At 39.1% G+C, this 23589-nt stretch overlaps 1 protein-coding gene across 1 annotated transcript in view; it reads right to left on the bottom strand.

Annotated features, from left to right (window-relative positions):
* The window catches only part of USH2A (usherin), a 388199-nt gene extending 364809 nt beyond the window's left edge, over positions 1-23390 (bottom strand). The window contains exons 1-2 of the mRNA XM_069009544.1: positions 22034-23390; positions 16647-16812 (exon numbers count right to left, since the gene is read on the bottom strand). Coding sequence (XP_068865645.1) covers positions 16647-16812; positions 22034-22554 — 687 coding nt within the window. The 5' untranslated portion in view covers positions 22555-23390. The remainder of the gene's footprint in view (positions 1-16646; positions 16813-22033) is intronic.
* Between the last annotated feature and the right edge of the window lie 199 nt (positions 23391-23589).

Raw genomic sequence — 23589 nt, 5'->3', positions numbered from 1 at the left:
CAGATCTAAAGCTTGGCAAGAAATAATGAATTTATGTAGCAAACATATGAGAACAAGGATATGTCAGAAGGAATTTGTCTATGAACTTGTTCTCAAACAGACCAAAAAAGACGCTAATAACCACGTTAAGAGGGACAGGGGGTTTGTGGGAGGGAGGGCTGTGGAAACTAAAGAATAATATCCAAGAGGACAAGCCAGCTCAGATAATCTATCTGCATAACACTTGACAGACAAATGGCACCTTCTGTACCAGCAACAGAATTGCCTGATGAGTTTGCCAGTGAGGCTGGTGCTGTTCCAGCTACAACCCTGTCACAATTTCAAATCTTCAGTGCTGTTTTTAGTTTGTATGCCCAAAATCTCACAGCAAATGCAAAAGCTGCACACATAATAAAATAAATTTTATCTGCTGTTATTAAATGATTAGCTCACATTTCTAAATTCCTGTTCCCATATTCAAATCCTATACTACCGTCACATGGCAAAAAACATAAGTTTTTAACCTGTAGGAACTCCATGCCCCCAAGCAAACCCAAATTCACCCCTCTGTATTTCAAGCCTTTGAAGCAACTTAGCTGCAAGTCTGAAGGAAAAGAATAGAAGATGCAAGGTGCAACCCCGGTTACTGTGGAGGTTTCAATGTGATGCTTTTCACACTTCTTTGGTTCTCAGGACAAACGGCATTTTATGGGAAGAAAACAAAGAGGGTTTGAGGCTTTTCATTGCCACTACTAACACAAGTAACAACATGGCCAGGGAATTTATTATTATGATTTTCAAAAAGAAGGTGCTCAAGTTACCATCCATGGTTAGGGGATATTCCTTTACTTTCAACCATTCTGTCATTTTTAGAAGGAAGACCTGCCAACATCGTTCTAGGCCGAGATTCATTATGTAACTCTTGCCAAAACTGCAGAGTCAACTCTGTCCTCTCACCAGAACACGTCAGTCTAGGTGAAATATGCAACTACAAGCCTCTTAATTTAAGTATTTTACTTCTGGTTCTTTAATATCAAAATTCAAGGATGCTGCAATCCTATTCTTCGCTGAGACAAGGAAGTAAAAAAATCTGCCTTTTAGGACCTCCTTAAGCTTTACAGGAAAATCACCTTTGCGTTTAAGAACAGAAACTGAACTTGTGAGTGAGTGGAAACAGCATTGGTACAAGGTACTTGGTGTTAAATCACTGATTTTTTTCTTCAAAGTCAGGATGCTGCTTTAAGCTGACTAGGAACCCATGGAGGGAAATAGTCTGAAATAATTCAAAAGTTTGATTCCTTCAGTATGTTCCAAATGAAGTTTCAATGTACGTAAGTTCACCATAAACAGGATCAACTAACTGAATCAAGGATTGAAACTATTTTAACCTATGCTATTTTAGAACTGTTATGAGAAATGACAAGGAAAGATGCCTTTCTTTACAAAATTTATAGGGGATGCTAACACACATCAGTATTTGATGACACTGTGCACAAGCTTGTTCCAGAATCCAGAGGATTTTAACTTTCACTAACATAATAGGGCAAGAACACCTGTGCTGACTATATTTCCCTGCAGGCCAGAAAACATTCCAAGAAGAATAATACTTTTTCATCTTTGCTTATATCCTCTACCTTTTTTTTTTCTTATCCTCTTCTTGTTAGACTTTGACAGACATTTTTCCAGAAGTTCCTGATAAAAAAAAATCCTTGATTAGATAGCTTTTGAAATTAAAACTGCCCAAATGGGAAAAAAAACACCAATTCCAGTATTTTTTAAATACTGAAATTGACTCATCACAACATTCTGTCCAGAGATAACAAGTGGAGTGACTAGTACTTCAGCTGTGAATTTATTTAAATGTAGACATACACATGCAGTATTAGGAAGGCAAAAACAGGATATGAAATAAACATAAGGCATCAGCTCTAAGCTCACTGTCAAGAATATACCAAGGCTTCTAACCACAGAGTTCAGCTGAAGGTAACTATCTGTCAAATGTAATCTGTGCAAGTGAATATGCTTAAGCTGGTGCTATGAATCAACCAAAATTGCTTTGGTCTTATTGACATTCAATTGCAAGAAGTTGCAGCTCATCCAGTCCAATAGACATCTGACAACACCAAGAGTGCTTCAGTGACAGAAAGCTTTAAATACAGATGCAACTATCATCACAATACACATGGAACTAAACTTTATGAACCCTCATACCATTGTCAGAAACAGGTCATCAGCTGAATGCCATAAGACCACATGGTCATCCTCTCTCCCTGTTGCCAATTTCTGCAGTTAACAAATCACTGCAATTTATAAAAGAAAAAGAGAGAATACAGATTGACAGAAAAAGACCATTCAATCTTCCACCAATGTCCCATTAAATCTCTCTCCAAAATCCACTTCTGCCATTATAATCTTTGTTCACCTTTAAAAATATAATGCCAGATCAAAATTTGTTCAAACTGTTTACGTTAAGGGCCAGATCTTCAGCTACTATAAACTGCCTACAGCTTCAGCAATGTCATTTTACACCTGCCCAGATTCAGACTTTAAATATGTTAAATTTACTTTCTTCCTCATATCTGTTCTTTACACCTTGAAACAAGATGTCTGATAATGTGTGTATGTGGGAGGTTCAACAATAAAGCAACTTGCACAGACAGTCCCAAAAGAAGACACAATTTGTGTCCTGACTCTGCACAAAAGAAAGGAATACCACTATGTATGTGCCTGTTTCACTCTTGGCTCTCAGAGAAATCCTCCCATTTCAGCAGTAGATGTTCCAGCACAGCATAGTGTCTTTTTCTAAAGATTTTCACATATACACACCATCTACACAAGTTTTTACATACCCCCTCGCTTGCCCTCCCCAGCTCCAGCTTCCCTTGCTACACATTGAACTGAAATCATTCCAGATTCACAAACAGATAAAAGAAGTTGGGAAAGAAAAAATATGTCTGCTATATACAGCTTGCAACCATGTTTAAGGTGATGCACAGTGTAAGTATTTTTGGGGAGAAGAGGGGAGAAAGACTCGTGGCCATGTTATAAGCACTCTGAACAGTTATGCCCACACTCTGAGAAATCCAGTGTGAAAAAAACAAGAGACTTGAGGAAGAAACCTCATCAGGGGACCACAGTGACAGAACTATCTTAAAACAGAAGGGCTGGAGAGGATAAAGGGACAGTAGAAGAAATGGTAAAGAACAGCGAAGGGGAAGGAAAAAGCATAAGGTCGGGAGGGGCAAGTTGTCTCTTTGCCTTTCCTTCTTTTGCCTCAGGCCCATATCGGCCTTTCCTTTTCTTGACTTAACTGGGATGAATTTTAATTGCAGCCTCTCTACGTGTTTTATACACTATGTACTCTCTACTTGTGTGGAGTGGATTTCCCATTCATCACAGGATTGCAGGCAAAAACCCCAGGAGCATTTTGCTTTCCTTCAAAGTTAGCTTTGCTAAAATCAATAACTTTAGGGCTGCTTCTCCATCTAGCCCAAACCCCCACCCCACAACCATTTCAAATTTCATGATTTTTGATCATTTGATTTTGCTTCTTGTCTCCACATACAGATTTATATTTACAGTCTTTCCATAACTGTGACAATATTCTACACTGTTTCATTAACAGCATAAAGGCAACAACCTTACAGTGACAGCAGAAACATGCTCTCATTTGTAGTTTTAACACAGTCCATATCATAAGTGATCTCTAACAATCTCTCTCCCTACTCTTCAATACACCAGCATTCTTCAAATCAAAGTTCTGGTTTTCTTAGGGACCACTCTATGTCTTAAATACTTCCATTGCTGGGGCTTTTTTTCTGACCACCAGCAAGTCTGGTACAGCAGCCAAGAATCCCAACTACATTAACATGTCCTTGCATACAAACCACTGAACTTAATTTAAAAAAAGAGTAGTTTTAAAAAAATAAATAAAATGGAGAGGGTGAGAGCAGGAGTGTTTCCTACTGCAGATGGAGTATCATCCCTCAGCAATATTGTTACATCTCTTTCAGCTTAATATTAGTCTCCCTTCACTGAAACTGTGTATCTTGGCATTTTAAATCCCCCTTCATTTTCCTGGTTGTCTCTCTTATTCCAATAATATCTTTCTTATCCTTGAAAACATGTCACTCCCATTCAGCAGTCTTATTACATATGCTCCTAGCATTTGTATAAAAGATATTTAGCTTTTCTCTTTGCCCTCCTTTACTTCTCTTTTTCACTATCTCCTACAATGTTAATCCCTTCTCAGTGGGAAATGGTTTTCCTTCAATCCAAGTCTTTCTTTTCGTGCATAGATCCACTAGTTCAGCTTGAATTCCCTGACGAACAACAGAAATTTAAAAAAAAAGGGGGGGGATGAGGGTGGGGGGAAAGGAACCCTGGAATGCTCCTGAAGCAATTAACTCACTTCAAGAATAAGCTATGTATTAATATAAACTTGACCCCAAACAGCAAAATCAAAAAGCGACTGGAAGGCAGACTGATCCATAAGGCAGTTTACAAGCTTAAGAAAAACTAATAGCTATTTCATGAACAAAGCCTTCAAGATGCAAAAATGCAAGTGACAGCAAGCAGAAGGATCCAAAATAAGAAACATGCATGCTGTTCATTTTTTATATGGGGTGATTTTAGTACTGCATAAAAACTGAGTGATGTAACCCATACTCAATTATCTGATAAATCAGGCTAGAGACAAAGAAAGATCAATGTGAAAAGAGACAGCTTTTGAAATTGTATTTTTAAAGAATCAGTATTTTAAAAAGTAAACACTGCTTTAAAATAAACATTGAATCTGTGATTAGTGATCATTTTGCACATAGTAATCATTCCAATTTTAGATTGGCAATTTGCACTTAATCTTTTGTTGACCAGTACTTTGAAAGTATTCAGTAGTATGAAGTCGTATTAAAATGGTTAATTACAGCTATGCCACTTTCTACTCCAGCCAGCACTGCACCAATGAAAAATATTCTGTATTGCCAGTGTCAGTAGAGCTGTACCAATCTATTACTGATGCCTCAGGACAGAACAAACACATCGGGGCAGGGCAGTGACACAGAGAAGCCAAGAGCGCAAAACTGCAAATACAGATTCTGTTAGAAACGAAAGTAATTAACAAATAAGCTTTGCTGTTAAACCACTACTTTAACCATCAATCAAACCCTATTCTTTTTACATGGAAAGCTTTAACAAGTGACACCTGTGCTGTAAATGAGTTCCAAACAAAAAACCATGAGAGGATCCTAGTCACCAGATCTGCAAATTCGTGAAGAACAATTGCTTTCTTTCTCCATAATGACTCTATTTTCCCCAAGTCACAGAACAAATCAGATCCAACATTCAGTGATCACTACAGTAACATGAAAGGAAACAAGTATTAAGGATTCAACAAGCTGCTTTTTAGTAGCTTAAACAGTTACATAGACTTGCCACAATTAATTGAAACAAAAGGTCAGAAAGTACATTTTAGATAATCTCATAACAATGCACATTTTCTCTCTGTCCCCTCCATTTAAAATACAGCAAAACCACTGATTCAGAATTTTCACGAACTACTTGTAATCATGTAAATTAGGGATGAGATGTGGATGTCAAATGAAATGTCCCTTCTGAATAAAGTCTCTGTGCTTCACTAGTCAAAGAACAAGCACATACCTACACAAATGAGGGAAGCTGTTACTAATATACAATTATTAACCCTGTATTATACTATCAGCAGCATATTAAATTCTAGTCTTTTAAATTGATTATATCTGATGATTTTGCACCACTTTGCACCACTCAGTACTGTGACTTCTCAGTCATTCCCAAATTTAATGCAAGAATACACTGGTTCTACAAAACAGAGCTGAACAGCTCTGCTGGGACTGAAAACTGGAAAATCCATTCCTCTGTCTTTTTGGGGGGATAATTTACATAAGAAGAAAGCAATTATTCTTGCCCTCTGAATGCCTTGCCACAAAAAGTTCCATGTATCCAGTTAAGGGATTTTTGCAAATAAAGTCTCATCCTTTCTTTGAGGGCTTAGTTTCTTTTCATGGTCAAGGAGCCACAAAATTCTGTCTTTGATTCTTTTCATATTCCTCCCCACAACCTTACTTCAGGCGCCTTTCCCTCCTCCTCTGTGCCCTGCTTTCTTCCCTCCATCACAAAGTCCTTTAGAAATGGTCATTCAACTACTCCTTTGTACTGTAACTCCCCAACACTCTTTTTGATGGCAATTCACTGTAAGCTTCAACTTTCATTTTTTATAATAACTGCTTTTCTCCAGAGTTACCAAGCATCTTAGCAGCCAAGCTTTGCCATAGATCCAAACTGTGCTGTTAATTGAACAGAGACCAAAAATGGACTTTGGAGGACAGTGTTTTGGTAGCTTATTTTTGGTAGTTTATTTCTGGAAAAAGCTAAATGAAATCGTTTATGCAGCAGCTCCCTCAGCCCCATTTCGCTAGAGATGGGCCAGGAGATGACATGGGGAGGCTGCTTATAAAGTGGTGTCCTGTGCACTTTAGCGTACAGCCCTCGAGTTAAAGCACAGAAAAGCCAGGGAGATTACTAAACAACATATATGAGGATGTCAACAAACACAATTTAAGGAAAAGGATAAAGGCCCTCGGAAATCCAGCAGAAGAGTGGCAATGCAACCTGTTACATGCATAATTACCTGACTTACAGACAAGAGGTACATACATGAGGCACAAGTAAGTAGTAACTAGATGTCCTGGGTTGAAGTGTATTCTATTACCATCCTCATGAGCTGTTGAAATCAGGTGGGGCAGTGTTTCCTTGCCTCCTCCCCCCAGACTATCTTGCTGTTAATGGCCCATCATTGTCCTGCTGCATGACTCAGAGATAACTCCCTCCGGACTATCTTCTGTTAACGAGCCTAATCAACACCTGGCCTCATGACTCATTACCCCATTGTGAGATGCTCCACCCAGAGGGAGGAACCAAGCATCCCATCGTGGATATAATCTGGGACTCTGAGCACCAGTGACACTCTTTCCACTGGATTTCCAGAGGACAGAAGCTACACAGCCACCACTGGACTTTCTGAGGAAGAGCAGACCCCTTCTACTACAGGATCACCACTTCAGAGGACTGCTACCACCACCCTGCCTAACAGGGCCTCAGGTTGTATCTTGACTCTGTCAGTGTTTTCTTTTACTTTCTTTTCCTTTTCTTTAATTTCCATTAAATTGTTATTCTGACCTGGTGCCTCCCACTGCTTTGTTTTCAAACTAGCACACTAGAGAATCTCAGAAAGACAACAGGCTTTTTCTTTTGACTGGTCCTGCTTCCAAGAACCACAAAAGTTCCATGCGACCTGGTCATCAAGCTGGAAAGAGAAAGTCACATATCTCTGAGTACTGAGGATAAATCTTCAAGGGTAAGCATTTCAATGGAAAGAAACAGAAGCATGAAGTTCTGAAATGTCAGATTAGGAGCAATGTTGATGGTTTATTCTATGCTGCCACTGAGTATCACATGATGATTTGCTTAGAGGTGCAGTGAGGATGAACCTCACAAGATAGATAGGCCATCTACAATCAGTCAATAGCAAGGATACACCTGAACACCACTGGAAAGAAGAGAGGTTCGAGAGGAAATATTTTGGCTTTTATTCAGGAGGCAGAAGATAAAAAGCCAGTGCCTTTCTTTGAAATGCTGCCAGTATCACAAAGGGTCAGACAAGCAAGGCTGCATGACTCTGCACACAAACAGTGCTTGGAAGAAGGGATTTAGGTCAATTCCAAATTGAAATCCTTTTCTAGAACAGACAGAATCAAAGGAGGGTCAGCTGCTCCTATACCCAAATAGAGCCAGTTTATTTGTATATCAAGTTGGGAAAGAAACAAAAAGCTGGAGGAGAAAAATCAAGTATCTAAACCAGAAATGTCCTAACTAAGCATGCACACAGACTATGAATTATGACACAATATATCTGTCTTTGAAATCTAAAGCCCAAGATGTTTGAACCTGAATGTCAGGAATTACATAGATCATACCACTGAAAAGTGTTGCTATGCCTTAAAGAAATCTCAAATTTTGATAAAGTAAATGAGCTAACTGTATTAAAACATACTACAGAAGCTGGTATTGCAGCCTTTTTTTTTTTTTTTTTAATAAAAAGAGCACCTTCAGATTCAATGGAAGATCAGAAAAGAAGCAGGGAAAAAAAAAACCTCTGACCTATTTTCAATTAACCCTGCAAAGAGCAAAGAACAACGTGGAAATTAAAATTATAGACATGATGCATGACCAGGTCTTGGACCATTTCTTCTGAGAATCCATCAAATCAAGTCTGTCCTGGATGAATTGGTTGGAAAAGTACATGGATTAATACTGTACACTAGAAAAGGCAACATAACTTTTGTGGAAGGAAATCAAGATCCAATTTGACTTCTTTGAAGTAAAGATGCATGTAGATAAAAAGAACTGACCAATATAATATACTGGCTTTCTAGAAAGGTTTCAAACTTGGGAGAGATTAAATGGTCCCATTCCACACAGACAGTACCTTACCACTAAGTAGCTCCAACAATCTCTGCTATTTAACATTTTGTACAGGCTTGAAAACAGTGGTTAGTGAGATGAAAAAAAAAAGGACTGAATACATGCAGACAATAAAAGTCAAAGCTTACTTCAAAGTGACAAAGGATCTCAAAATTGCTAAGGAACAGGGAGTATAGTAATTATTAACCACAAGGTAGCTGACAAGAGAAAAATGTTCTTATCCATGTAAACACAACACTAAATTCTGAACAGTCACTGCTCCAAGTGGTCTTGGAGTTACTATAGGGTCCCTCACTAATGAACAAAGAGAAACATCCCTTATTAGGAAAGAAATTAAAAATAAGTCCACAAAACTTTATTGCTTAGAAATTTATGGTGCGAAGTGTCTCAGATAACAAGTGGAGTTCTGTCCCTTGCATCCTCAAATAGCCCCAAAAGTTTGAGAAAAGTTCCATGCGGATGAACAAACTGCAGAATGGCTTCAATATAAGGAGAAATCCCATTTATAAACTATTTTAACACATGATCGCGTTCTATAACCAAAATATCAAATAGTATGAGACTGATAAAGAGAAAGAAATTGGCAAAAGAAATTGGCAAAAAAGTTTTAAAGACAGACAGAAGATTTAAAATAAAGAACAATTTCATACAGCCATAATTCCATATGAGAAACTCATTGTCCCAAGAGTGATGTCACAAGATCCAATGCCAAAATATAAATTATATATATGCTAATATATAAATTATAGACTATTAAACTAAAAACAGGTCAATTAGTAACTATTCAAGACAGTCTAACTTAAGAAGCTTCAAAAACCACTGACTGTCAGAAAATAAGTCACTGATAGATCTAAAAGAAAGTTGTTCCTATTCATATACTCTTCTTTCATACTCCAAGACAGGCTATCTAGACAGCTATCAAACAGAGCAGTCCTTAAATGATGCAAAAAATTACAGCATTATTGAGCCAAGGCACTGGAATGAGATACATGGACAGGAGGTGTTCCTCCCCCTCTCCCATCCTAGAACATTCTACTTTCCAGACAAGCTGATAAGTTGTTCAGAGACAGGAAATATTCTTTGCTTCCATGAGAAAATGGTACATGTGAAGTCTTACAAGATTCTCTCTCTGGACTGCCACCAGCACACACTGATTTTGCGTTGTACAAGAGCTACACGTGTAATTTATGTCACCCTCCATTTGCTGCATGCATAGATGTTAACGCAAGATGTAAGACAGAGTTCACACATAAATAATGGACGTTGCACAAAGGACAACCTGAAAGTTTCATCTTCCATTTCTTGATCAGACTTCTGATTTAAGTCTGTCTTTAAGCTACAAAAACCTGAACCAAATGTAGAAATCACTTAAAAAAAATAAATAAAACCCCCCAAACAAACAAACAAACAGGAAGACAAAAGCTGCTCTTTCATTGGACTCATGAAGTTTTTAGGCTCATCAAAAAAAGTTTCAAGTATCCTGTGAAGACATTTACTTAGCAATTTGCACAGCATAAAGAGGAAAGGACAGTATTTGTGATCCATCTTTACCAGCAAAGATGTTGGAATCAGTTGCCAGCTTTCTGCTCACACACTGCGCGTGCCAAGAACTACCTGCTGGAGGACCTTCTGCCCACACTGCAAATGGTGTGCTCTAAATGGTGCTACTCCACTCTACAACTTCAAGCTTGGTCTCCCCGAAAAGGAATCAAATTGAAGCATATCAGTAGTAAAACACGACTCAAAATAGACAGAAGGCAAACGTGTATCGAGAACTCTTCCCATAACCAAAAGTGACAAGGTAGATGCACACTGCAAGTCTCAGTGTAGTATACCAACCAGCTATAACAAGTACAAGGAGACACTTCCCAACTCTCCAGGTTTCTCCTCACACAACTCAAGGGCACACAAAAGTACCTGAGACCTGCAGGACATTTAAATTTTTGAGACTAAGGGAAATAAAAGAAGGCAAATCATTCTTAACATTGTGTTTTCATTATTAAAAATACAATTTAACTGGCTGCAACTTATTTTTGTATAAGGAAACAAACCATTTGCAAAGCAAATTGAAAATTGATGGTTTTCAAATCTTGAAACTCTCCAGACAAATCAGGCATAGCTTCTGCAAAACATTCAACACCACCTCCTCTCAGCACTGGCCATACAAAGGCTTAATTCCATTCCTACCATATATAACAGAGTCTGGGCAGATTTCAGTGGAATTTGCAACTGCAATTACAAAAAGCATTTGCAATTTCCAGAAGCGGAATCAAGATGGCATTGACAAAACCTGTATTTTTGCCATTCTCTGAAATTAAAATCTTAGCCCAAGCGAAGTTCCTTGTCTTGTGTTCTGAGGCAGCTGTTAGACTGCAAATTTAAATCTGCAAATATATTCAAACTCGTACTCAGGCTAGAAAATAAGTAGTTTAAGAGACAGTGGGAGTAGAAAGAATCATCTGAGAAATACCCTGTTTTCTCAAGAAGCTGAAGTTACAACAACAGAGCTTCCAAATTTACACAGTCAGCATCCTAATACCCATAGAACAGGAGGAGAAGAGGCAAGAACCATTGTAAGACCTCTGCATGCAGGAAAAACAAAAAAAGTTTTACTAATATCAAAGAATATGGAGGCTGCATGTCCAGCAGCAGTACCTGAATGGCCTGCAACAGCAGCAGAGCAGATGATGAAGCAGCTTTATGCTCATCGTGTCTGTGAACAGTTCTCCAAACACACACTCAAATACATGACAGACTAACACATGTTTTATTTCCACTGTCTGGTGGGAACAGAGCACCAGCCATGTGGATAGACTGCATCCTCCTAAATATTTTCAACACACAATTGCAATTAATAGACAAGAAGCTCCAAAATGTAGAATTAATGCAAACTCTCTGCTCCCTTCTTGGACCTGACAAACTACTCTTAACAGATAGTAAGTGATGACTTCAAAGAGGAGATCAAAGTGGTTTGTTAAATCAAAATGTTTTCTTCCTTTTTCATGTCCTTATTAAACTTAAGGACCACACAGTTTAGAACACCCTGTATTCAGTAATACATACATGGAGTATATAGCATAAATGTTTGCCTCCCTGCTTTTAAGTCTCAGGTTCTTTGCTTATAAAATAAATTGTAAAGTATTCAAAAACTTGTGCAGAAAATAAAAGTATTTCACAAATTGGAAAGGACAAGTTTTCTCTTGATAGTCAAACAGTTATGAGGTAAAGCGGTCTCATTAAATCATAAGTACTTCAACCTTTTCTTGAAAGAAGTGGAAGATTTAAAGATTTATAAAGAAATTTTGCCTAAACTAGGAAATGACTCATATTTGACATGTATTGAAATGATAATGCTGATTTCAATAGGCACTCTAAGAGCATTTTCCTCCCAGGAGAGTAATTCAGTCACGGTTACCTCTCTGCATTTAGATTTTAAACTTACTTTCTAAAGCTTTTAATGTGCTATAGTCTGCCAAAACATGGCAGAGTTACATAGATATGATCAGGCAAAATAAAGTCTAGCAAAAAGACTATTTTTATAATTGCAGACACTAAATATGAAACCAAAATATCAATCTGACATGTTCTCAAAGACTCTCCTGTTTCAGCAGCCTCATCTGTATCTGCAAATTCATGTTTAAATTCCACTCTTCTTAATTGGTTAAATAAATTCTGAAGTATCAAAGGGAAAGTGAAAGACTCTTAACAGTGAAACTGAAAAAGAAAATACACAATGGTGCTGCTGTTATTAAGTGGCATAAATCTGATCTTTGTTTCACTTTGCAGACATAATATGGTACACCATTGGCCTTAATTATGCATTGCTATGCTCAGTTCTTTTATTTCTTTAAAAGTTAAGATTTTAAGACACCAATTTTTTTGAGATTTCACTTCAGTGCATACCAGATTCTTTTAAGTTAAGGCTATATATCTTTTACTCCAGTGAATACCTTCAGAGTTTTTGCTAATATATACAGTGAAAAATATCATTAAATCAAGATCAAACACCCAGAAGGGCCCTAAAAATTTCAGAAACCTGAAAGACTTGATCCTCATCAACTGAAAACAACTAGAACAGTAAAAAAATTTTGTGAGGAATTTCAAGTTCACTACTTTGCATTTTGTAATACCAACTTTATTTCACGCCAGTTCCCCTAGTCTTTTTGGTCATGCCATTCTTCTCGTATGACATCTTACTGTTCCCCTTTCTGATTATGTCTGTTACCAGCTACTATGATAGGTACACTCTTAATACTTGTGCCAAGATCATTAATAAAATTAAAGCACAAGGGTGGTCCAAAAACTAATTCTCAAACAATTCAATTGGGTTTTTGCCTCCCCCCTCCCCAGGATTATAAGCAAGTTTCTATGAGCAGTATCTATTGCCAACCTTTCCCATGAGCATTCCCTTTGACCCTACAACTTCTCATAGGTTGTCACATCAATGCTAAACTCAACTCCAGATAGAGGAAATCTGACACATTTACTTTGCGTGAAAATCAGCTTTCTCATCAAAAAAAAGCTAAGAGGTTAGACAGTGATGAGCTATCTATAGTAAATCCATGCTGCATTTTATCCCCTTTTTCATTTAGCTCCACATCTTTATCTGTTTCTTCAAAGATCTTTTCTAAATCCTCGTACGCCACTGCATCAAGACAAATAGTTCTGCATTACCAAGATCCTTTTTCCTTCCTCTTGGTACAGGCTTTGGCTGGGGTGGAGGTAAATTTTTTCACAACACCCTGTAGGGTGCCATGTTTCAAATTTGTGGCTAAAACAGAATGGATAACACATTAGCATCTTAGTCATTTCTGAAGAGAGCTTGGCCAGTGGCAAGCCTTTCTCTTTTCCCAGTCGAACTCCTCATCCCACCTCAGCAGTAAGCCAGGGTCAGGCCAAGAAACTGGGAAGGGAGACAGCTGGGACAAAGATATTCCTTATACTATAGCCTCATGCTCAGCAATAAAAACTAGGGTAGAAGAAGGAATTTGAGGAGATAGGGGTTTTATTTCCAAGGCAGCCTGCTGCTAAGAAATTGGATGGGCAGTGGTCTGCTTGTGGGAGGTGGTGAGTGATTGCCTTTACATCATTTGCTCCCCTCTCAGCCCCTTTCCTTCATGAGTTTTTCTCACTTTTGCTATTTCTGGTGTCTCCCTTGTTCCACTGGCAGGGGTGAGGAGGGCCCAGGTGCTTGGCTGCTGGCGGGCATCAACATGGCACCCTTCCTAAATATAAGCATTATAGCTCCATCTCTACTGGTAACTTTGCATAGAGTATCTCTTGGTCACAGGATTTTATGTGCCAGTTCTGTCAGAATTTTTGGACAAAGGCCATCTGATTGCAGCAGCATGTTCACAATAAGCTTGCAAATTCATGTTTCTACTCTTCAGATCACTTTTGTCTCCATACATTAATTTCTGTTGCCCTGATTGGTTTTGCTCTGTGACTACTGAAAATAGAAGCAAAGTATTTATTTATTCTGGGGATTTTACTCAAATCATCCTTAATCTTAAGCACACTTTCACTATACTCAGGTCTTGCCTTCTTACACCAAGAAAAAAAATCCTAAGAAATTTTTACCATTTGACAGTCTAGTTTATATCAACCACTTTGTAGTTTTATTTCTATCCTGCATAGCATTCTCTGTGAATTTTCTTCCCCATTCCCCAATGCTCACACACTCTGCCCTCTCTAACTGCAAAGGTGCTTATTCACACAGATAAGCCTGAGCAGTACATATCCATATTTTTTTCCTTTACGGGCAGAAATTTCTCTTAATTCTATTATATTAATTTTTTAAAACCTCCAGGCTTTTTTTCCATTCAATCTCTGGACTCCAAAGTTTACCTTGTTTCATTAAAATAGTTGCATTTGTTTGTTCTCTTTGAAACCCAGAAGTGTACTTAGAGAACCAAAGACCTGTTTACTCTTCTATTTCATCTGGCTCTAGTTATGAATGCTCAACATTATTCTCGAGACCTACATCTCTGATAATGCCCTCATCACTTAACAAAGCTGGTATACCCAGACTTTCTGCTCCAGCAACTACTCAATGAAGAAACCCTTCATGCAGAACACACAGGAATGTTTGGGCTCTGCTCTTGTTAGTAGAACTTAAATTTCCCAGCTATAAACTGGAAAATAAGTCTCTGCAATGACACGGTTCTTAGTAGTAGTTCCCTCTAACAAATTACACATCTAAATACAAACCCAAGGATTTAAATTCCTAGATTACCTCCGTAGAATTAATTTACTAGCCTTCTCTTCCCCTAGAATTATTTTATTCCAAAGAAATTATTTTCAGTCTGTGCCATCCTTTCTTCTTTCCTTCCCTCTTATCATTTAATTACTATTTGGTGCTATTCCACCATTTAGCTTTCATTTTTATCATTCCTGAATAGGCATATGCTCTTACACCTGAATTCCAAACATATCTGCCATCCCACCATATTTTTTTTCTCTCTAAATTCAGTTTCACATCTGTAACCAATACTTCACACTCCTCTGTAATGGTGTCTGTTGCCTAGCATCTATATGTATGATACACACACACTTCCAGATGCAAGTTACTTTTGCATATTTTTGTATGGTCTCTCTTGTATTCTCATTTTCCATTTATTTCTCCATTTATGGAAAAAAAATGCTTTTGGACACCTGCTAAAAACAAACAAACAAAAACCCAGACCTTTGCCTGAAGTTTGACAGCCAGGCCAAGGGCTAAATGGATCACGCTGCAGCCACTACCATTTTTAATGGCAAGTTGAATTCTACAACAGCACCAAGCCCAGGAAAGTTCTGAGCTCAGAAACTTGGAAAAGGCATTAAGCCTGCAGTTCCTTTAAGGGTCTAGAAGCCATACTCCTTTACTCCTGCCATGAATTGAACAACCTTCTGCAGAGAAACAAAGGAGCAAATTCCACAGGGTGCTTCATGTTCCTTTGTAATGCAGTTCAGCATCTGTGTGTGTATTTAACCAGCCCTTTCACTTTCACTTGGCTATGCCAGGCTTTAGCAGTTTCTGAGGTACAAAATGTGGCTGACAGCAACAGCAGTAATATAGCACCCTTGGAGTGCTTGAAGTGTAAAGTTCATTAGTTCTACCTTAAGGTCACTCTTTTAATCCAACAGCAGAAATCTTATTCACACTACCATGCCGTTATCCTGGAAAAAAAAAACTGCAAAAAAAATCAAGACGTCGGCTTAGATACTTCTTACAAGTGACAGGATCAGCACTAAAAATCCAAATCACAGTCAATACCTTTTAGCAAGTTTCAAGAAAGCAGCAAAACTATGCTTGATTGTGCTGTAGACCAAATGAAATTTAATAGAACGGATAAAGGAAATGAAGGAAGGAGAAGATAAACATTTCAATACCTGATAATTGTGGTTTATAATTATTAGTTGAACTTGGCTTACAAATAGAATTTACTAGGGTGCCTGTTGGGAATTACAAGACATGCAAATAACTGAATTTTAATTTCTTCCATGTTTGTTTACTGATTTTTGTACATACAGTTTAAAGTTTAACCAACTCAAATTTGCTTTATCCTCAGTGGATATTTGTACACTTATTAAAAAGTTATGTCAACAGAAGACTTTTAGAACACAAGAATTGTACTCTAACAATTCTGAATCATATTTTTAAAATAAGAGGTAATAGCTCTGTAACTTACTAGCTTGACTGATCCTGCAGAAACTCACATATTTACTCGTGAGTTATTTATTTACGTGCACTGTTTAAATTAAATGGGACACACCTCAATAAGGTAAGTACACTAGCATGTACAGATGAGAATGGCATTCTCATCTACAGGAAATAAACTGAGACCCAAGACTAATTGGTGATGTCAGATATAAGTACCTAAGATATTAGTACAAGCTTTTCTTCACCTCACATACTCATGTACTTAAAGGTGAGAATTTTCAGTTTTGTAGTCTGTTTGTTCAGAAGAATGAGCACAGCATTTCTTTCCAGTGCTAAATTAGCAACTTACTCAAAATGAGCTCCCAAATTAAGATCCTTACCTACCAGACTCAAGAGTTATCATTTACATCCCCCAATTTATTCTTTTCTATTTATACAGTTATACCACTCGCATACAAATGTTGTATTTCAACAAATATTAAATGGTTTTTATTTTACTCACCTGCACACTAAGATGAATCCATTTCTTCACAAGAATTCTCCCCAGTGTCATTACTTTTATTGGTGGCTGCAAACCATTTACTGTGCGATAATAAAACATGGTCTCTTTCTCAGAGATTGTGAGTTTGAACACAGTCTGCCCATCAATAGCCTTTTCTATCACACACCTTTGGAAATAACCAAGAAAAACAACATAAGGTCAGAGGCACACATATATACACATTCTTGCCAAGGTGCTATCCTGTAAAGTGATGCTAACCAGAATGTATTAAAATAAACATTAAAAATACAGCTCTTGAGAAGATGCTCAGTGACAGTGAAAGTCACAGGATGCACTAAGTGTAAAAGAACTTTAGCAAAGATATTTTCTGTCTTGATCTGTGAGGTTTTTGGGTTGTTTTGGAGTTTTGGTCGGTTGGTTTTCGGGTTTTGCTTTTTTTATTGAGTGCTTGCAACCCCAGTTCATTTGGGGGTGGAAGAGAGGTCCCACATGCCTCCTCTTTGAAGGTTCCATGACAGAAACTACAGTGACTGTGCAGGTCTCTGCCACACTTCTCATACAAAGCTGTGCAACTCAGTACATCCTGTGGAGGCACTTTAATTTTCCTTAGTCTAACAAGGCAAATAGAATATAACCACAAAAAGCAGTACAAACTACATGCTTTGGTAATAAGTCTTCCATCTTTCCACCCAATCTGTTCAGGTAAGACAGTCCTAACACCAGCTTACCCTACACTCTCCCCTTTGCAGTGTTTTTCTTTAACCTAAGAAACTAGAGCAAGGCAAGAAGGATATTCAGACGCTTATTAGGATTTTTTCCCCACAAAAGTCACATCAACAGCAAACGCAACAATGACATATAAGGTACAGAGAATACCATCCACAGCAACCCATTTTTCATTTCAAGCTGCTGAAATATTTTTGCCAATCCAATCACCATGATGTCAAGAGTTCTGAGAAAGCACAGGCTCCATAAGCTTGTGAAACAATGATGTATTTTATTAAAGTAATCATAAATACAAGAAAAGATTATAAAGTTCTACCCTTCCCATTTGAGCTGCTCAAGAAATACAGTTCCCAACGTACTGACCCACAAAAAGTCAAATATTTTAACAGTTACACCAGACTAAATCAGTGCACTAAGTCACAAGAGGGAAACATTTAAAAATTATATGAGATTAGTATTTACTTACACATATTTCACAGGCAAAAAAAAATAAAAACAAAAAACCCCTATCTACGGTAAGTGTCTTCACCTACTCTACATTTATAAAAGAAAAGTATCAAAAAGGCTGTTCTTTGATACTGCCATTAGTCACTAATTCACCTTTAAATCCAAGAGAAAAAATTAATTCCTCCTAACTGTTACTATTTTAGCCTGCTGGAATGCTGTCAATGAAATACCATGCAAAATGAAGACTTCTGTTTTCCCAACCTTACTAAAACCACATTTCTTAATAAATTGTCCACTGGTCTTTTCAATGTTTTGTTTGCTTGTAAACATGCTAGTTTTGTTAGATAATAAATGTGAAGGAAGGCTCAGCTAAGTAGCAAAATATTTAGGAACTGGATTTACCCCGTTCCTGGATAAACAATAATTGGATAATCCAGGGTTTTGTTTATTTTAGTTATCTAAAACAAACATCCCCACATTGTTTTTATCCCCAAAGGTGTCATGACTTTAAGAAGGGAAGTGACCTTGATGTACATCACTTTGAAAACTGGAAAGAACAAATGTGAAATGTGACTTACCAGTAAAAGAGCAAAATCAAGAGGGAAAAGAGAAGAGAGGGAGAAAAAAGAAAAAAGAAAAAATCCAAACTAGTTCTAACACAGGTGAAATAGGAGGAAGCATTACTTCTGCCTCTCAGCTTGATTTTCCATTCCAGCCATGATTACAGAGAGAAACCACTGTTCTTTGTGAAGTCTTCAACTTCTGGTAACCTGCAGTCCCACGGAGCCAATACCTGACTACATGTATCTCAGTGGTGGGGTTGGAGGGGAAAAAAGCAATTAACACAAATCCACTCGGTCAGCTTTCAAAGAGAAAAAGATTCTAGAGAATCTAATGTGGCTGCACTGGTGTTTCCCACACATTAACTGGAGCAAATGGGAACATCTGCACTGGTTCAAAATCAGATGCATGGTGTCTTACAGCAAATACCCCTTTCAGTCTAATTCCTAATGTAAAACATCTGAATGGATATTAATACCATATGATTTTAGTCCCTTAGATAAATAAAGTGAAAAAATATATGTGCTAATACAGGCCATTCCTGCTGATCCTTTTGCCTGTAAAAGGTCTCAGCTCACTTCTTGCCACCACCAGTATCTTCTGGGCATCTGAACTTGCTCCAGTTCACACTAATTGATACAAGCAGCCTGTTATGGTTACTCACATATGCTAAGCTTGTACCCATATTTTTATCCTATTCCATTGAGAAGGGTTATCATCATACATGGTTTCCTATATTGTGCTAAAGCTTACACACAGGCTTACTGAAGGCAAATATATTAACTGATGAGTACACGCAGCAAGAAGGAAGCATGAGGCAAGAATGAAATCAGGGGCAAAAACCCTGCTCACTTACTGCCTAAAGAGAAAGTAGATGTAAAGACTGGAGTACAAATGTCAATGCTTTGTCACTCATCTCTTGCTTTTCTTTCAGTATTTCCAATATGCAGTGACTTAAAAGCATGCCTACAAATATCTCTACTAAACATCTTAGAAGAACATCAGGGCTTCAATTAAATCTGTAACATGACCAGACTCCTCTCTGTGTGCCAAAGTGTATTGTCTCCCAGATTCACATGAGAAAACTTCACATATGAAACGGATGAAAAAAATTCTTGGTGTCTCTGCTTATCTGCAATCTTTAAAGGGCCTTCAGACTTGGATCCTCACATCACTCTCTCTCATTTCAGCTAGCACAGTAACTTCTAACAAAAATCCTGCTATTCTCTTACATGGGTACATGCGTATCAGAATGTCACAGGATGTAATGGGATACTGTGCAGCAACACTCCTAGCTTCTTTCCTAAGCACACACGCTCACAGGCAGACCATATAAAATTCAGCACAAAAACACATTAGGATGGCATGTCCAAAACACAAGGGCCTGCTGTACTTGATGTAAGAGCACTTTGCAAGTAAAAAAAAAAAATACCTTGTTAAACTTTCAATCACTCTACTGGCAAAATGAGCAGCTCGTTCTTGCTGATCTTCCTAATGCTTTGGTGGGAACACAAAGACTTTGTTAGAATGCATCCCAGTTCTGTGGCGCTCCTCTGCTGTGATAATGGGGTTTAAAAGGTCTCACAAATGACATGTAACAGTGAAAATTCCCCATCAGGGACTGCAAAATGTAGGACATCCAGTAAGTCAAACTCCATCTGCCAACCTGAAGGATTCACTAAACCAATATAATAAAAGGGAAAGCATCTTAGTTTGCTGGTAAATTATTTCTCTTTTGTAAGATGCCTTCTGAGTCAAACTTCAACGGCTACTCATGTGCAACAACTGTTCCACCAGAACTGGAGCTCAGTATTCCTTTTATGAAAAAAGAAAAATTAACACAGTTCTTTCTGTGAACAGTGAAACAAAAACACCTGGACAGTGGCATATCATCCTGACCACTGGAATCACTGCTGTCCATCTTCAATATTCAGGACTGGGCTTTACCACTGTCCTTTCTACATGTTGAGTAGCAGCAAATCTCACAATGCATAAGAATGAAGTGATCTATTACAAAAATTGAATAAAAACATTAAAATTTTAAAGTGATCTATAAAACCCGCTGAACAGGAATATGTACACTGTGTAGTTATTAACACAGTAGCAATTGGAAGCTAATCTTTTACACTAGTCCATGGCTTATCAGTCATCAGTAGAGTCTGGTTTCTTCACAGCACTTAATCATTTGAAACCAAGGACATAACATTTCATTGTTTTAGGCTCCATGCATCAAAGCCTATCCCATTGACAAAAGACTTTCACAGATCTCACTCAACACATCGCTGCAACAGCTTGCTTGGAAATTAGCAGGATGCTTCTGCTCCAAGTTAGGCATGTGCTCTGCTGAAGGAGATTCTGATGTGCCCGTGTGTGTGGACATGAACTCACAGCATGGGACAACAACAGAAATGGACTCTCTGACATTCGAGATTCAACCATTATATAGAAAATGCTCTCTATAAAAACAACCATACGCCAAAGCTCCAGAGACGCCTTTACACATACTGCCAGCTGAAATGATTTAACTTCAACTCAAACAAAAGTCCCTTTTGCGCTGCAGATCTCATTTATTTCCCATCCACAACCACAAATTCTACAGTTAGGTTGAGTTTTTTGAGGTAATTATCACTGCATAAAACATACCATAATTTTGCATTACAATTTTAGATATTTCTATTTTTTATGATGATTTTGCTACCCTCAGACAACCTACAGCAGCATGCAAAACAAGTATCAAGAATGCCTCAACAAAGCAGATCATTAGCTACATTCTAAGAATAAGTTATGAACACAAGTACAAAATCATTTGTGGCATGTAGTGTGAAGGAACAAACTATACTTTTTGTGTGCTTTATTTTAAAGAGATCTGCACAACGAAGGTAAGAAAGAGTAGGAGGCTCTGCATTTTGTGATAGATGACAGGAACTTTTCTGTAGGATCTGGAATGCATTTTTCAAAAAGCAGGTTTTTCATTATAGTAAGGCCCAGTCAAGCTGAAAGGTCACTTCTAACAGCAGTATTTCCTGAAAATGCAACATGTAGGCAAATAGGAGAGGGAGCACTCTTAGCCACCTCTACTTTGTGAGCACCTAGTGAAACTTCACTAGCAGTTTAAATAGTGGAATAGTTTGTTAAAGTAGCAACACAGTCTGCCAGTCAGGCAACATTCCCCACATCTTCCAGGAACACTATGACCTCTCTTCTATGGCTCCAAAATATACATTTTTGGGCGCTTTCCTTGTTTGTTTTTAAGACAAACTTGTGTTGGAAAAGTCCTAACATCACAGATAATTTTTTTTCCATCATGAAAGCAGCAATAGCACAACCATCTGACAACATAATTTTCTAGCAGCTTTCAGGAGGAATGCGAATTGGAAAGACAAATTTCTCTTTTTGATAACAGATATGCACCTTATGTATGAACAGTTCCAAACATTAAAAGCAATTGAACAACCATCTGAGTCAATGCCACTGAAACTGAATCCACTTGTCTTGACATCTGGGAAGACCCCAACCTAAATACGGCTCTATAAACGTCAGAGTTTCCCACCACACCTTTTAAAAGTTTAAAGAGCTTGCTAATAATGACCATGCCTACAACGGTCAATTTTTTTAAGAGCACCAGGAAAGTAAACACCTTCAATACTACTTACATTACACCTTCTTGCTCAGGTTTCAACCATACAGTTAACGTAAATGAAGCTCCAAGCCTTGGAGAACGGGGAGTAGAGAAGCAATCCTTGTGATTATGAAAAATAAAACTGGAAGCATTGCTGGAGGACCCTGGATGCAAGTCCCTTTTATCCTCTGTGATACAGGTACCAAGGCCTTCTGAAAGAAGCTGTTTGTAGGATGAAGGCGAAGACCTATATGGACATTCCTGAACACAAAACCTCTGAGTGCAGGATATAATACTTTGAACAGCTACTGAGCTATGACAAAAAGTACTTCGGTCTGGCAGCCCACAAGTGGCTTGACTTGGCACAATTGACACATTCTTGAAAGCTCCCACATTTTCAAGCCTAGGGAAATGTCCCTGAGAGCTGACCAACACAAAGGAGTCATAATAAGTTAAGATTAATGTTTCAATAGCATGAAACAAGAAACGACATCTCAAGGAAAGAGCCCAGCAATTCATGTTTACAGAAAAGCTCCTCCTGATTAAAGCAAACATAAATAAATAATGATGTCCATGTCGGTAGCAATGTCCTCAGGTGCTGTGCTTTAAGAGTTTATGTAGCATTTCATCCTCATAACGCCCATGCAAGGACTCAGTCACAAGGGACATCTACATCTTCTGGCCAGCAAAACGCACGTGGCTGACAGCCGGGATCTGCAAACCACAGAAAACAGACACAGTCCGTAGGAGGAACCTGCTCAGAGGTGATGCCCGGCTAGGGATTTCAAGGGTTAGAATTCTTCGTCCAGATTCCAGCCAGCAGGCCCACCTGCACACCCTTGCCGGCTAGGGCCGAGACATTTCTCCGAGCAAGGCCATGGGATTAGGCCGACTCGAGGACGCGCAGGCTCGTGGCCGAAGGGAGTTTATCCCGGATCTGTCGTGTCACCTGGCTCTGTGTGTCACAGCAAGGAATACGGGACACGGCAGCAAACCGGGACATGCAACTTGGGCCTCCGAAAGTCTCTGCCGAGGGTTTCAGGCGAGTTGGTTGGACCTCACGCCTACGGCCCCCCGGCGCTTACCTCAGTCTCGCACCTCTCCCTGGGAGCTGCCATCCCCACCGCGCTATTCCCGGGCACGCCGAGGGACACCCCCGTTCCCCAGGGAGCCAGGAGCGGGAGCGGTGTTCCTACCGTCCCCTCATGCCTTACCCCGCCGCCCACCTCACGCCGGCTGCTCCTCTCAGCGCTCGGCAAAGCTGATTAAAACCACGTTCCCCATCTGTCCCGTGTGGAGCTTTTTCTAACAGCGAGCGCCTGTGCCGGGGCGCAGCGGGCCGGGGCCGGGGTGCAAGGGCTGATTTAGCGCTATTGCCCGGCCGGGAGCGGCGCGCAGCCAGCGGGGCCAGCGGAGCCCGGCGCTCCCCGCGGCGACGCCGCCGCCGCCGTCGCCCGGCAACGCCGCGGCCTTTCCCCGCCCCCGCGGCCCCGCCGCGCGTTAAAGCGGCAGCGCCGGGCGGGCGGGAGCGGAGCGCTGCCACAGCCGGCACCCGCGCAGCAGCGCGCCCCAGCGCAGGGAACAGCTCCG

This window comes from Aphelocoma coerulescens, chromosome 3 (genome assembly GCF_041296385.1).
Source record: "Aphelocoma coerulescens isolate FSJ_1873_10779 chromosome 3, UR_Acoe_1.0, whole genome shotgun sequence".
In the NCBI taxonomy this organism is placed as follows: Eukaryota; Metazoa; Chordata; class Aves; order Passeriformes; family Corvidae; genus Aphelocoma; species Aphelocoma coerulescens.
This window is presented reverse-complemented; position numbering and strand designations above follow the sequence as displayed.